General features: G+C 32.5%; 1 protein-coding gene across 3 annotated transcripts in view; it reads left to right on the forward strand.

The window, feature by feature from the left end:
* The first annotated feature begins 2,826 nt into the window (after positions 1–2,826).
* Positions 2,827–16,296, forward strand: part of LOC139527517 (S-adenosyl-L-methionine-dependent tRNA 4-demethylwyosine synthase TYW1-like) — a 43,479-nt gene continuing 30,009 nt past the window's right edge. For 2 of the 3 annotated variants that reach the window (XM_071323021.1, XM_071323023.1), the window contains exons 1-8: positions 2,827–3,046; positions 5,533–5,671; positions 6,322–6,459; positions 9,254–9,355; positions 9,887–10,081; positions 13,094–13,193; positions 14,151–14,335; positions 15,147–15,293. In XM_071323021.1, coding sequence (XP_071179122.1) covers positions 5,543–5,671; positions 6,322–6,459; positions 9,254–9,355; positions 9,887–10,081; positions 13,094–13,193; positions 14,151–14,335; positions 15,147–15,293 — 996 coding nt within the window. In that variant the 5' untranslated portion in view covers positions 2,827–3,046; positions 5,533–5,542. The remainder of the gene's footprint in view (positions 3,047–5,532; positions 5,672–6,321; positions 6,460–9,253; positions 9,356–9,886; positions 10,082–13,093; positions 13,194–14,150; positions 14,336–15,146; positions 15,294–16,296) is intronic. The other variant, XM_071323022.1, reaches the window with a different exon arrangement.

The following is a 16,296-nucleotide window of genomic DNA, read 5'->3' on the forward strand; positions in this document are numbered from 1 at the left end:
GGATTGAAAAATGGCACTTTACAGTGTTTTTGCGCATTAACTTTTAACTTATGAAACATGCAACCAAAGCTTTTAAATTTTAATATGTTGCTACTGATATCAAAATCATTTTAAAGAAATGTCGAATTTTCAGTACACCCATGCTAAAATTTGTATTTCTAATGGAAATTTCAGTTGTAATGGTTTAAATGAAAGCTTGTCGGATTTGTGATTCAGAACATTAATAATAAACACACATTACATCTATTTTGATAAGATTAAACTGCATTTAAGTCCGATTTGGGGGGTATTTGTGTGCGTACAGTTTCAGAAAAACACATTTCAACTAATTTTTTTACCGATTTTCTGATCGCCTTGATATCTGCAAAAGGGACTTTTTAAGAAAGTTAGTTATTACTGTAACGAGAAATTGTAGCTTCTTAACATATTATCTAAAAACTAAATTCAATCAGCGTACGGGAGGTTCATGTCCATCCTGTTACCGCTACTTGAATCAGCCGTTAAAGTATTCTCCCTTTGAATATTGAATCAGTCAGTGTTGATGTCAAAAGTGCAAAGTAATCAGTGGCGGATGCAGGAATTTTCGAAAGGGGGGGGTGCTAGCCCAGGGCAAAGGGGGGGTGCAGGGGGGTGCAAACATATGTCCCGATTCAAATGCATTGATCGGCCAAAATAAAGGGGGGTGCGGACCCCCGGAACCCCCCCTCTGGATCCGCCACTGGTAATCTTTACATTTAAAACGCCTAGTTTCTTGAACGACAGTGTAGAGAAAAGAAATTTCAAGACATTTAGTGAAAAAATAGAGTGTACTTTTTTTCATGTCTATGCTGTTATCAACAATTTTGATTAATTACACCAACAGTATGCTTGTAAAAAGTGCAATAACGTGTTGGAAACCATAATCACTTCACCAAAGGGAGTAGTTATTTCACAACTGCAATCAAAAACGAAGAAATTTGTCTATCCTGTTATGTCTATCCTGTTACTATGGTTGCCATGGTTACAGTAACAGGATAGACAATTGTAGACAAAAACGTCGTTAAATTTTTTATCTTAACATAAAGATGCAAAACGAATGAAATATTTCGTTGTATGAACTCATCTTAAGGTTATAACGTCTTAATCTTTCCAATTTAGCATTTGCAGGTGCAATAGTGATATCGGTAACAGCGGGATAGACAAAAAGGTAACAGGATAGACTTTTATATAGTGATATATCAGAAACGTGCGTTCCTGTTACCAATGAAATAAAGAGAAAAGTAAACTAACTTATGAGGGATTTACTTGATGTTAGGTTTATTTGAAAGGGTAAAAAAATGCCGAACAATACAAATTGCTATCTTAGACTTGCATTACTGGTGGTAATTTTTACAACCTTTGAAAACCAATTTTAGAGGCATTTTTCAGTATACAACCTGGAAAATTGTCAAATAATCTATTATTTTACAGAATGAATATACATGTATATAAAGAAGTTTATTCTCTTGAAAACCATCTAATTGGCTACGTAAAACAAGTCTAACATCTTATCTAAACCTTTTCTTGATAACCCAAAATTTCTTTCGAAAATGGTAACAGGATAGACAAAATATTGTACCACCGATCAAAAAACGTTTCAAGATATTCTTGTAGGACCGAAATATTTAATATACCTCTTAGAGGAGTTATTAGCTTTGAGCGATGATGAAACATGGATATATAGTTGCATTTTTATACAGAAACAATAATAAAAGAAATTGATCTGTCAAATATACAGCAAACCAAGTTTTCGTTTTCTTTTTAAGGTAACTTAACATGGCAGACATTGGGAATGACATTGATGTATATTTACTTATAGTGATATCAGGCTTGTTTGACCTAGCATTTTCTGTGCATTTTTTAATCTTTCAAGGATTACATGTCTTGACCAGTACAAGTGAAAAAAGATAATACAAACTTGACATCATTTTGTCGTCATGCAGTAACAACATATCATAATCGAAGAAGCATTGGGCATGTTGGGAGAACTAGTTGAGAAGTTTTTCCACAGAAAAGGTACAAATAGTCATTTTCCAATCCATCAACATGATCAAGAAACAAAAACACTGAAGGACAACATACTGGTAGGTGAGAACGGCCCAAAATAGAACTCTACCAACATTTTGTTATCAACATATTAGTTAGTTAACCGTTGAATGTTTCATAAGTTGTTGCACCAAAACAATGTAAATTAAGTGCCATTTTCCAATCCACACAAGACCACTGTAACTCGTCTTAACTGTAAATTTCAATAAATGAAAAATATTTCTACTGACACATATCATGCATGTAAATGTAAAGAAAATTCTGCTCTTTTTTTCAATTTACAAAAGGACATTACTCAAGAACAGCGAAAGTGATGCCAATCAAATTCTAGCTTGATCTGTGTTTGGTGTCCCTTTGGTGGTAATAAGCATTGTGTATATGTTTCATAACATTTGGTTTAAAGTTAGAGTACAGTATGTCAATTCTTTTCCCATTTATAATAAGACAGAACTTGAGAATAGTGAAAGTGACACCACTTAAATTTAAAGACAATCTGAGTAAAATGGTAAAAACATCGTGTATAAGTTTCAAATCATCTGATTGAGGCAAAATTAAGTTAGATTACAGAAACTGCAAATTTGCCAGTCTTTCAATTTCTAAAGGGATATAACCCAAGAACAGTCAAAGAGATGCCACCACAATTCAAACTTGATCTATTTTGCAGAAATTAACTTTGGGATGTACAGACATACAGACGGACAAGGGCTTGAACTCCCCAGACAACTCATTCCGGAATAAGACTTTCGATGACGAGTCCAATAGTATAATCGCTAATAAACCGGAAGTTGCACAAACGTGTTTTTCGTTTTCGAAGAAAACGAAAATACGAACAATAAAATATACATAGTTTTCTGAACATGATGCATGTCTAATGTCAGGAATCTAATTAGAAGTAAAATGTCTTAATCTACATAAAATATCAGGAATTGAATCAGATGGTCATTGAGCTTAGACTCGAATATCTCTAAACCACCTCAGTCACGTAAGCAACTTGGATGTGATTATTGATTGTTACAGACATTCGGGAGAAATATAGATTCCTACACTGCAACAAGTGTATTACGATATTTCTCCACTCGAGACAGCTAAATTTTATTATTTAAAGTGCGAGGCTTGCCGAGCTCTTTAAATAACTAAAATTTAACTGTCGAGGGTGGAGAAATATCGTAATACACGAGTTATAGTGTAGGAATCTGTTTCTCTAATGATTTTTATCCTTCTTTTTCAAAGATTTTCAGAAACTTGTGTTCTTTATATGCGACGTCATCAGGCATGGTCGCCTTTTTTCATGACGTCACAATAGGAAAATTCAGAAGAAAACAAAACATTTAGACGTCATAATCAAATTTCGACTAATCATTTGCCGAGAACAGATTTTTCACTAGTGAGGAGAAATATTTTTCTCACACCAGTCAGGAAATGTGAAAATAGCACAAAAATTAGAGAATATCATATTCATCTTACCTATAAGAAGTACTCAGAACTATTTTGATATCCAATCAATTTTACATATATTTTGAATGAACTGAAACATTGACCTCAAGGTAAAACTTTAACTCTAACTACAAATGTATGTCAGTCTTGCCCTTGGATATATTACATGTATTAACTCTATATACATGTACAGTGGAGTCCCCGATGTCCGTGCGGCCTGTGATATCGCGCATTACCTGATTTCGTCATATCAACACAGTAACACAAATAAAATCGATCTTATAATTGTTTTAGCCTTCCAAAGGGATGAAAAAGAATAAAATTGATAAGTTCAAGAGTTAATTTATTACTGCAATCCAGTGATTTACCATATTTGGCCAATTTACATTAAAAAAAATTACATCATCAGAAAAAATTTGTTTTATTTAAGTCAAATTTGTATCAGATTGAAATAATTTTTGCTCTGCATCCTTGGCAGTGTGCTTGGTTCAAACTCATCTATATTTCGTAGAATATTTTATGAAATAAAAGTATGTTATGAATGTGTTCACACAATCTTATCCAATTATTGGTTTTATCAGTTGAATGAAGTGAAGTCATAAGTCTTAGGTGTGCGGATACACCGGACTGCACCGTACATGTGAAATAAATGTATAGATTTACAGAAAATAACTTACAGGTGTTATTACAGATACTTTCATGAGTTGTCTACTCTTTATTCCTTAAATTTTCTATATACTGACATTGAAGTTGGAAACAACCCAAAATTTGATTTATTAAAATCTGCATTCATTGAAGATAAAAAATTGTATACACAGAAGAGCTTTTGCTGGGTACAATCATTACATAAACTAAAAAAGTTAATCAACTTTGATTCACTTCAAATATCACATAATGTGTTTGAGGATTCACTAAAAAAACTTTTATCAATGCAAAATTTTAGGTCAACTTGAGCATATCAAATCTAATAACACAGGAAAACTAAGATTTTATAGTAAAATGTGCTCATCATTTGAATTAAAAACTTACTTAAGATTCGATATTAAGAAATATGACAGATCACTGCTTACAAAAATTAGAATAAGTGCACATTCACTTGCAATTGAAACTGGGAGGTATAGCAAACCAAAAATTTTAGCAAGCGAAAGATACTGCAAACTTTGTAAAGATAAAGTGGAAGATGAAGTTCATTTTCTTTTATATTGTCCTCTATATAAAGACCTTCGAGAGAAGTGTGATATTTTCAAAAACCTTAATAATGATGATGATATTAAATCAACGATTTATTTACTTAACCCAGTAAATCTGGTTGATACCAGACAAATATGTAATTATTTAAGTCAAGCTTTTGAACTTCGTAATAAAAATCTAATGTCAGTTGGTCTACCATAAGTATAATACTCTGTAATACATGTACTGTGATATTATATATATAATTAGTACTTGAAATGTTTTCTTTATGTTGTATTTGCATAAATTGTCATGTTTAATGTGTTTGTATCTTGGAATACGCATTGTATCATATGTGCTTTGTCCAATAAAATATTTGATTTGATTTGATTTGATATCTGTAGTAACAGATTTCGGTTATTTGTTAAATTAATCATTAATATTTTTATTCTTAGTGGGAACTTAGGTTATTTGTGCCGAGCAGAAACTACATGAAAATACATAACCTTGACAACTAATTTTAGATTTAATTAATACATTTTTCATCAACCATGGTTTATCAATGAGACAAGGCTTTTTAAAACATATTGAGGGATAAACCTACATATGTAGCTGTAATAACATGGCACATGGTCTTTATTTGTATAATCTTTACAAATTCTGACAATCTTGGCATAATAGCTTGAAAAAGCTCTGTGAACCATACTTTTTATATTGTTTTTGAAAATACCACGGCATAAGCTAGATTTTAGCATTTAAGATAGTATTATTCTATTGCTATTTGATTTAAATGTAAGTGTCACATCTCACATGTCGCAAATGAAAAGTTATAACACATTTTCATAGTAATTTTTTTTCTTTCAGAAAACTCATCATGCTTGAAAAATTACTTAGTTCTTATATCTTTGAGAGCTTTCAGATTCCTGTATGGACCTTACTGCTAGCAACCATTTGTTTGATCTGGATGTGGAATTCTGGAAGAAAAAATGAAAACAGTTCAGAGGTTTGTGTTATTGTTCTATACCTGATGCTGAATGTATGATTTGAGAAATTTCTAAAGGAGCATTTGGCTCCAATCTAAATAAAAAAAAGAAGAATTTTTTCATGTTTCAAACATGCATGACATGAATAAAGGTGAAATATTTAATAAATGATTCTCCATTCAGCTACATGTACAAGCCTTACTGATGTAAAATGTATTATGTTTTATTCTAGAAGCATAGAGCCTATATCTACGGAGACTCAGAGAAAAATAAGAACACTATATTTGTATATACCATGAAATGCCTTTTTATGTCTTTTAACATGTTTATTACAGTTTATACCACCTCTCTAAAGCTATTCTGTCTCACTAATTAACTGTTTGTAAAATATGTTCAGGTGTTTCCAACTGTTTTTGTTGTCCATTTAGAAAGCTTATCTCTGGTAGCAGATAAATTTTAGACACTAGTGTTGTGACTACATGTATATAAACAGATTGTCACTATCAATCCATCATTCTGCTTCTGAAGAAGGTCCAAGAAAGACTAAAACATATCAGGCTAGGAATCATCACCAGGCGCTGTTAATTATGCATTTTCAGTAATACCTTACCTACATGTACAAAAATTGTATACCTTTTATTATGTAAATGATTGTTTTTTGATATTTCAGAAAGTTAAAGATCAGAAAATTACAGAATTACCAATAACAAATGAGAAAGTGGTAGAACTTAACTCTATCAGCAGACAGAAGATAACAAAAAAAAGGAAAATAAAAATATTCTATGGAACACAAACTGGAAATGCAAAGGTTTGGATTATTTGATAGGTTTTCCAAAATTAAATAAATTTGTGGCTAATACATTGTAATATGAGGGGCAGGTTAAGTTATGCAAGACCCTTAATGTTACTTCATTTCAATTTTGAAAACAATAATCTTGAGCATTTGAGCCTGTGATTTGTGTACAGTAAAATAAGAAATTTCACAAACTGTGAACAACAATTATTGTACGTTATATTCTATCTATGTTAGAATGTATGTATTTCTAAATATTAATCAGTGTAACTGTTCTGGACCATATGAGTATTTTGACCATACACCTATGGTCATGACTATATATGGGTATATACTCATATGGTCCGACCATATGTTTATGGTCGGGGTAATTAACACTCTGTTACAGTTTACTTTTAATGCCTGCAACTTTTAATACTTCTAAACACTTCATATGGTATGACCATTCATTAAAAAGATGCTATCCTATAGGTAATTTTATTATTATATTATAATAAAAAGATTAGCTAAAATAAAAATTAGAAGTTTCACATAGTTAATTTTGCTTAGGGCTATTCCAGAAAAAAATGTATGGGGGTGTTGAAAGGCACATTGTATTAATAATACATGGGTGATGGGTATCAGAGCAACTTTTCACAGTATAATGCACTATAATTCTAAATTACAATTGTCTGGGTGGCGGGTTCTGACAAAAACTGCCTTCCAAACCCCCCATACAATTTTTTCTGGAATAGCCCTTACTTAATGTCAAAACTATAATAAGCACATTTTATGCCGATGGTCATTACCGATTTGTTATTACGAGTGAATGCCAATATGTCGACTTAAAAAGGCTAGCTTTTCACTCGCAAACAAAAGATGGAAATGAAAAGGATTGTGCACACCAAGACTTGTAAATGCAATAAAGCTATGATACCATGTGGAAGTAAATGTCACACTAAGCCTAAATGCAAGAATGTAAATAGCAATGAAAACTAACTATGGCATCATTTTTTTTATTTTTACATAGTGTTTGAATTATAAAAATAATACATTGTCATGTAACAAAGTTTTTGTATTATTGAAACTTTTATAATGTAATTTCAAAAGATATACCTATATGGTGAGTATGATCCGGCCCGTTAATAACCAATCAAGTACAGTCGAACCTTGTTGTGTCAAAGTCGAAGGGACCGGACCAAAGTATTCGACTCATCCGAGGTTGGACTCATCCGAGGTCGAGTGTGTTGTCAGAAATTTTGAATGCATGAAATACGGTATGAGATTTGTGTAAACTAGATACAATGAACAGTGTGCCTTTTTTATTCTCAATAAGACACTGTATGATTGTGTATTCAATCTACATTTTTGGTCCTTCCTAATAATTAAAAACACAAGTACAGGTACAAATCATGCACAAATAAAATCAATAGTCTACACAAATATTTACAAAGGTCAGCCGCTATAAATTATGAAATCACTCGCGGCACGAAATAAGTTCTGAACGGTCTCTGATGAGTTCGTCTGCTCAACATTAAATTATCATGAATTTATTATAATTGTCCTAATCCTTTTATCTATGGTAATTAATGAGTTTAAAATCTAATGGTTTATTTTATCTCGGCTTGGGTCAATTAAATTCGTTTCGTTTTATCTCAGGTGAAAAATGTTCAACATACTAACATCCCGCTTGAACGATCAACAAAGGTGTTAATTAGCGGTCACCATAAACATGTCATTTTAACTGTTATACAAACAAGTATGTTTACTCAGCTTTAATCTCTTTTAGAAATGATTAGTTGACATAAAAAATACATCCAATTTGAATTTTATGATTAGGTTTGCATCTTTCGAAAATTTTTACTTTCAAAGTTCGAGACATCGGGGTCAATTTACATTATTTTACTTCGACGGGACTATAAAATTTACTTGACTTAACGGAGTATTCGAATCAACTGAGTTCGACTCATCAGAGGTAATTATGAATTGATCAAATGGGAATTTACCGGGACCGAGAAATTTCTTCGACTTATCCAAGTTTTCGACACAACCGAGTTCGACACAACAAGGTTCGACTGTATTATACTCATATGGTCTGAACATACACATACGGTTGGACCATATGAGTATAGGCATATGGTCATGATCATACGAGTATGGTCCAAATACTCATATGGTTTGGAACGTAAACAATAATCAATACTGATGGTACAGAACAAATAATAAAAGATTCCTGTTTGTGCTAAAATTTTGAAGAAAAAAAGAAGTTTTGAGTGTGTGTTGAATCACAATGTAAGTAAAACTGTGGGTTCATTATTATTCAAGTTGTGCCAATTCTCAAGCCAAACATTACAAATCCTTATAATTCCTCAATCCACAAAAATGAAAAAGGTTGCCCATGAAAATGAAATAGGTTGCCCATGAATATGAAATAGGTTGCCCATGAAAATGAAATAGGTTGCCCATGAAAATGAAAGAGGTTGCCCATGAAAATGAAAGAGGTTGCCCATGAAAATGAATTAGGTTGCCCATGAAAATGAAATAGGTTGCCCATGAAAATGAAATAGGTTGCCCATGAATATGAAATAGGTTGCCCATGAAAATGAAATAGGTTGCCCATGAAAATGAATTAGGTTGCCCATGAAAATGAAATAGGTTGCCCATGAATATGAAATAGGTTGCCCATGAAAATGAAATAGGTTGCCCATGAAAATGAATTAGGTTGCCCATGAAAATGAAATAGGTTGCCCATGAAAATGAAAGAATCCACATTATATGAATTATCCTGATTTATTGATTTTTACATTCATATGCAATGTTTTTTTCTCAGATCCTTGCAGATAATCTTTGTCGTGAAGCTACAGAACGAGGTCATGAGGCAGAGGTGATAGACTTAAAGACGTATGATCCAGAGGATAATCTGGTTACAGAGGTATGTGATAGAAAATAAACATCATTATTTGTTAGTTTGATGTTGGTGATGATAATTGGCTGCTTAACATTCAAAGGCAAATTAATTAGCATACTCAGGACAAGAACATGTTAATTTAAGTCTAAAGTATGCTCCAGCTTGGGTTTGAACCCACAACCTCTCTTACTCAAGTTGAACATTATATATAATTAGATATCAAAACAATTGATACCCAAAGAAACTTATTGGTAACCGTAGGCTGCCTTGTGTGATATACACACAGCAATTGTGATTGTTCATGAGACTTTAGATTTCAGTGTTCTCAACTGTACCCATCTGGATGATTTACATTTTAAAACTGATCTATCACAGAAAAACAGCTTATATATTATATAAAAGTCATATCTGATAGAAATATGTGACTAGATATAGAAAATTGTGGTATGAGTGCCAATTAGACAACTCTCCATCCAATTCACAATTTATAAAAGTAAACCTTTACAGGTATGCTCCTCAATATTAATAGTCAATATTACATGTTTTACATTACAGGGTGAAAATGGTGTGTGGGTTGTCTTATTCATCTCCACTTACACCGATGGCACACCACCAGAGGGCTCTGAATGGTTTTGTAAATGGTTAGAGGAAAGCTCAACTGATTTCAGAATCCCCAAGGCACTGCTGAAAGAGCTTCATTATGCTGTCTTTGGACTAGGGAACTCATTGTACACAGAAAATTACAATGCAGTAAGCTTATTACCCATCTTGACAATGCTTGAGGGCCTTTAATATCGAACATACTCCTTTGTTATAGATTTTTGTATCATAAATTTTTTTATGCTGAAATATTATTCTATTGATAATATTCATTTAAAATTTTTTATAGAAAATTAAGACTGAATTGATTTCGCCAATGAGTCCTGGTTTACTGGGATTCACGCTTCAGGCAGCTGACAATGCATACCTGCCAACTTTCACGATTTAGGCGTGTACTACACGATTTTGACCCTCTGTCCCGATTACACGATCGTGATCGTTTTACACGAAAAATATTTTTGTTCCCGATTTTGAACTTTTGAAAGTTTTCCCAAGGGAGACAAATCGTGTCTGACAAATTTCATCCAATCAAAATTTAGTGATCACGCATTCACCAGTTGATTAATGTCGGCATAGTAAACAATCAAAGAATCGAAATTTTGAGTTGTTTTTTTTTTAGCTTGGGTGTTAAATTTATAAAAATTGGAATCATGATGGGCGAGTTATCACTTGCAAAATAGTTCTGTCACCGCCTAAGAAAAAAAAGCGTGCTGCTTCGTGCAAATACTTAGAGAAATGGGAGAATGATGTCAAGTACAGGGGCTGGTTGTCTAAATCAACGTTAGGATTGTCACATGCCTTTTGTAAAGTTTGCAACAGAGACTTTAAAGTTGACCACGGTGGCCTTAATGATGTCTCCAAACATTCTAGTACTGCTTGTGATATTGATCTATATAATATATGAGGGTTTGGATGGGGTTAAATGATTAAAGAATATAATGCCCTTAAAAAATGAAAAGGGAATAACGGGCAAAAAAAATGAAAATTGGAGAAATGCGTGGTCAAATTTTTTGAAGATTAGAAAAAAAAGAGGTTAATTTTTTGAAGATTTGAGAAAAAAGGGGTGAAAATTAAATGTTTACAGAACAACAGACCCCCCCCATTTCCAGACCCTCATATATTGTTGGTTTTTTTGTTATTAAATTATTAAAATTATTACTTTTTTTTTATTTCTTGACAATGTATCAGACAAACATAAAGTCATCTTACTGGTGTTTATCTCAACAAAAAGAATACAACAATCAAACAATTTAAAAAAAGATAGGTTTATAATAGCATCTTCAACTATCACCCCCAAAAAAGAAGTATGTCAGACACTTTTAGGAGCCAAATCATCACACGGAAAAATGCCGCGAAAATTTCTACCCTCAAAAATGGTGCCGCGCACAAAAACCCCCATGGCCATTTTCAAAAGTTGGCAGGTATGACAATGAGTCCCGTTTTACCTGGATCGGAATACCTCTTTTATATTTCCCGCTCAAAACAGTGCAAACATGAGTTATCTTTCTTTGTTGAATACCCGGATGAAAGTGTAAACATGGCCCTTCTGTTTGTTGAAAACCGTGTCAAAATTAGAGGAAATTTACCGAATTTACAAGAATTTGAATTGAAGGAACATTTTTTTTCTAAGAATATGGAAGAATTGAAGCTAAACTAGTAAACCCTTTTTACATAAAATGACGTTTTATGTACAAAACACTTGGCATGGATATCGTTAGGAATTTGTACAGCCTCATTAAAAAATTTAAAATTTTACCCTTTTGGGTTAAAAAATTACAATTTTGGGTCAAAGAGCAGAATTTTGAGAATTTCACCCAGATAATGCCGAAAATTTGAATATTTTATTAAGAAAAAATTATCAAAACATGAACAAAACTGTGAACATGGTGTAAGTGAATGAAATAGAGACACAAATAACTACAGACAATTTTTTATTGACAGTTATTGTGAAGATCTCGCACTTGAGTAATAGTAGTCAGGGAAGCCATCGTCTCAGAGTAGATTCTGTCTGGGCAGCTATCGGTGAACGGGTTAAGCAATAGATGTCATTTGCTTTATTAAATAATGTCACGGTCAATTAGATATTTTTTTTCAATCAATATGAACATAGTGGGCACGCTACATAACACTTTGTTTCAGTTACTCAAAACCTTTTTTCTTGATTAATCATCATCATAAAAATTTCTGAGCCAATGATGTAAAAGGTTTCTTGTATGTTAAAGAGTTATGTTTAAAATGTGTTGTTGGTTTTTTTTTAATTTAATGGATCTTTAATGCAGGGAGAAACTCCTACACCCAAAGGATTGCTTTTGCTGGCCCCTTAACACAATAACCATGATAACAAAAATGTAAACTATTTCAACTTGTCACTTGTTCAGGTGGAACTTTTAAACCAGAGGAAGAACAAAGTAACTACAATGTATTTAATAAGTTCTGGAGAACTTTTCGACTAGTTAGTTCTTTCCGCCTGGAACTTTCCAACGTCGGAACAAAAGAGCATTTACAATAACTTGGACATCATACTAAAATCAGAAGTATACACAAGAAATTAATAAAATTTAAAAAAATGTACAAAACAATTATGAAAAATAAATATGATAAACAGCAACAATCACCGCATTAGTGGGTCCTCACTATGGACAGGTACATACAGAATGTGGCGGCTTAAACATCTTAACTGGCACAAAACTCCCCCCCTAACATAGGACAGTGTATATGTATAATCTCAGACATTGAATCTTTATCAATATAAATTGGATATAACTTTTGAAAGTGGTAGGATTGCATAACATAAACATTACTGTACAAGCATTATTTGATACTTTAGAAATAGCTGAGAACAATGCCCGAGATAAATATTTTGACTAATTCTTTACACTATTCATCTGAAGGTGGCCAAGTTTTCCTTTGTGTTTTTGATTAACTGCCTATAGCACCCTTTGGTGCTTTGATTTTAATTTACAAACATTAACATAATGATATCTATTTTCTATAATAAATATATAATAATGTTGTAGGATTATCAAAAGATGCAAACCATGCCCCTAGTATTATCTAATTTTGTAACAGCCCTTGAATAAATTCTTAAAGCGAATTCATAAACTGATTTTTGCTGTGAAATATTAGTAACAAGTTCAAATTTTATTTATGACTTTTTTACAGGTTGGAAAGAAGGTTGATCGCTTTTTCAGAGAATTATCAGCAAAACCAATTCTTCCTGTTGGTTTAGGTGATGAAAATGTAGCAGAAAGTTTGAAGGGAGGTAAGCAGGAAAATGTTTACAATTATGTAATACACTGCTTTTAGTTTACTTCCGATTTATCCTTTCGACACAGAAATGCAAACTGAATTAGAATCTCATTTATTGATAGATGAATAGGGGGAGGTGGTGTGATTGCACGGAAACAAATATCCACCACTTTCCTTTAGATATGATGAACTCCAACAAATACCAGAGGCAAGAAGTTGAATATGAATTGTTAATAGTACAACCTACAACATACTGTATAGAATACCAGAATGAGAAAATGTGAAAAAAGTCAAAAAATCAAAACCTGTAGACTGATTTATACTCATACAATAAATGAAAAACAGTTATGACAGATAGCAATCAATAACAACCACTGGGTTACAGGCACCAAATTAAGAAAACATTTCTGAATATAATTTATATAGATATAGGAAGATGTGGTGTGAGTGCCAATGAGACAACTCTCCATCCAAATGACAATTTAAAAAAAAGTAAACCATTATAAGTCAATGTACTGCCTTCAACACGGAGCCTTGGCTCACACCGAACAACAAGCTATAAAGGGCCCCAAAACTGCTAGTGTAAAACCATTCAAACGAAAAAACCAACAGTCAAATCTATATAAAATAAAAAAAAGAGAAACGAGAAACACGTATAAATTACATAAACAAACGACAACTACTGTACATCAGATTCCTGACTTAGGACAGGTGCAAACATTTGCAGCTGGATTAAACGTTTTAATGGATCCAAACCTTCTCCCTTTTCTGAAACAATAGCATAACATCACAACATAGAAAAACACACGATAAAATATCAATTGGCAGGCTTAACTCGATCAAAAAAGGTACATTGATTCACTGTCAATATGTAATGTCAATACAATATTAATTGCAATCAAATCAACAAAATGAATGAATCTCCAAATTGAAAAAAAAGTTATCACTTTTAATGCCATATTTATTTCAGGAATGGAGAAGGATTTCACGGCATGGAAGAAAGAGTTTTGGAAGAAATCAAAGAAAGTAAAAGATGATGATACAGCTGTGACAGATACCTGTGGGACAGGCAAGAAAACATGTGATGGGAAGTGTAAATGTAAAGAAGATGGGGGAAAGTGTAGTAGTGAGGAGGAGGAAGAGGAAGAAGGGGAGGTAATTCATATAATTATAATTGATCACGATATTGATAAAACTTCCCAAACTAATGTTAGTTATTGCTAATAGTCTATTACATGGAAGTCTCAATGAAATTGTCAAGCTTAAGATTTTTCTTTTGAGTACAATTTTCTTTGTGTCTATATGAAGTAGAAAAAAACAACAAAAACTTAAAAACAAAAACAAACTACAAAGCAAAAACAACATCAATATACAAATTTCAGTAGATGCTTCAAGAATTCCTTATCCTCATCTCTATTGACTGTTTTAAAAAGGAAAAAGCTTATTTTGACATGAATATCAATAATGTGATCATTTTTATAAATTTTCTGATACAAAATTTGAATTTTTCGAAAAACTAAGGATTTTCTTGTCCCAGGAATAGATTACCTTAGCCGTATTTGGCACAACTTTTTGGAATTTTGGATCCTCTATGCTCTTTAACTTTGTATTGTTTGGCTTTATAACTATTTTGATATGAGCGTCACTGATGAGTCTTATGTAGACGAAACGCGCGTCTGGCGAACTAAATTATAATCCTGGTATTTTTGATAACTAATTTCACAAATTTATGGTGTTAGGATGATGATATATGTCAATATCGGATCATATTATGGTATGACATTGTTGTCTTCATCGTCTACATCATTGTTGAGGACCAATACATCTGGTTCCAAACATAACTTGAGAAAAAGTGAATGAATCTCTATGAAATTGTAACACAAGGTACCATACCACAAAATGAAGGTTGGGATTGGTTTTTGGATTATTGTGCCACTTATCATATCAATTTTTTTTCTCCATCTAGGATCTGTATGAGACAACTACAGAAGAGGAAGACAATGCTGAGGAATTGTTAAATGAGGATGGAGATGGTTCGTCATTACAGACAACCAATGGGGTCGTAGATCTAGAGGATCTTGGCAAAGTCATGCAAACTATGAAAAAAGCAAAAGTATGTTTAATACTGGACATGTTAGATATTATTAAATAGTTACAGTTAACTCTCGTTGTCTCGAAATTTCGGATGAGTCGAAGTTTTCACGTGGTCCCGAACTTTATTCCATACAAAAGTATGTAATTCGACTCCTGATGAATCGAAATTTCGGTTGAGTCGAACTAAATTTACGGTCCCAAGGTTAACAAAAGCATTCAAAAATCATTTTTTATCTCGAACTAATACACATATGTCAAAACATGACCTCCGGGATTTAAATGGATTGAAGAGTTAATCTGACAATACACGTGTAAATTAAATTTCCGGTCACTGACCACTGTATTGATTTATGACATGCTATTTCCATGAGTGTTTTCCAAAGATTATCTTTTATAGAATTTTTATAAATAATTAGTGATAAATTGTTAATGTTCATGAAAAAGTATTTTAATTGTTTACAAAACAATTAATTTGTGATTTACACTAATGAGCTTTGGTGTGTATAAAGTGAGGATTATGGCTTCCATTGATGATCACCTAAAAACTACTCAAACGGCGTCTTTAATCTTATTATATGTTCTTTTGAAAACAAAGAGTGAGATAAAACAAAATGGAAATCAAAATTTTCTTAAATCTCTTGTATCCGAGAATAAACAATTTTGTCAGCTATTAGCGACCTGAATTACGAAACTGTCGATTGGAAATTACTCTCTTGGAAAAGCCATAGGATTTTTTTTTTAATTGAAACATTTGAATAAATAAAAATAACAGTCATTGTAATAATAAAAGACTGTGACATACAAATACATCGATCTGATACTAGAATATCGATCCCCTTGTCATATTCACCCGGATTTATTTTAGCTTTACCAAGCTAAACAAGAGTTGTGTCCCTTAGATTGTCGAACTTCCGGTGTTCGTTTGAGTCGAACTACGTGTATCTCGAAATATTTCTCTGGTCCGGCTGACTTCGACATAATGAGAGTCGACTGTATTTGGGAAATAGTGATTTTAGGCTTTT

This window comes from Mytilus edulis, chromosome 6 (assembly GCF_963676685.1).
Source record: "Mytilus edulis chromosome 6, xbMytEdul2.2, whole genome shotgun sequence".
Classification (NCBI taxonomy): Eukaryota; Metazoa; Mollusca; class Bivalvia; order Mytilida; family Mytilidae; genus Mytilus; species Mytilus edulis.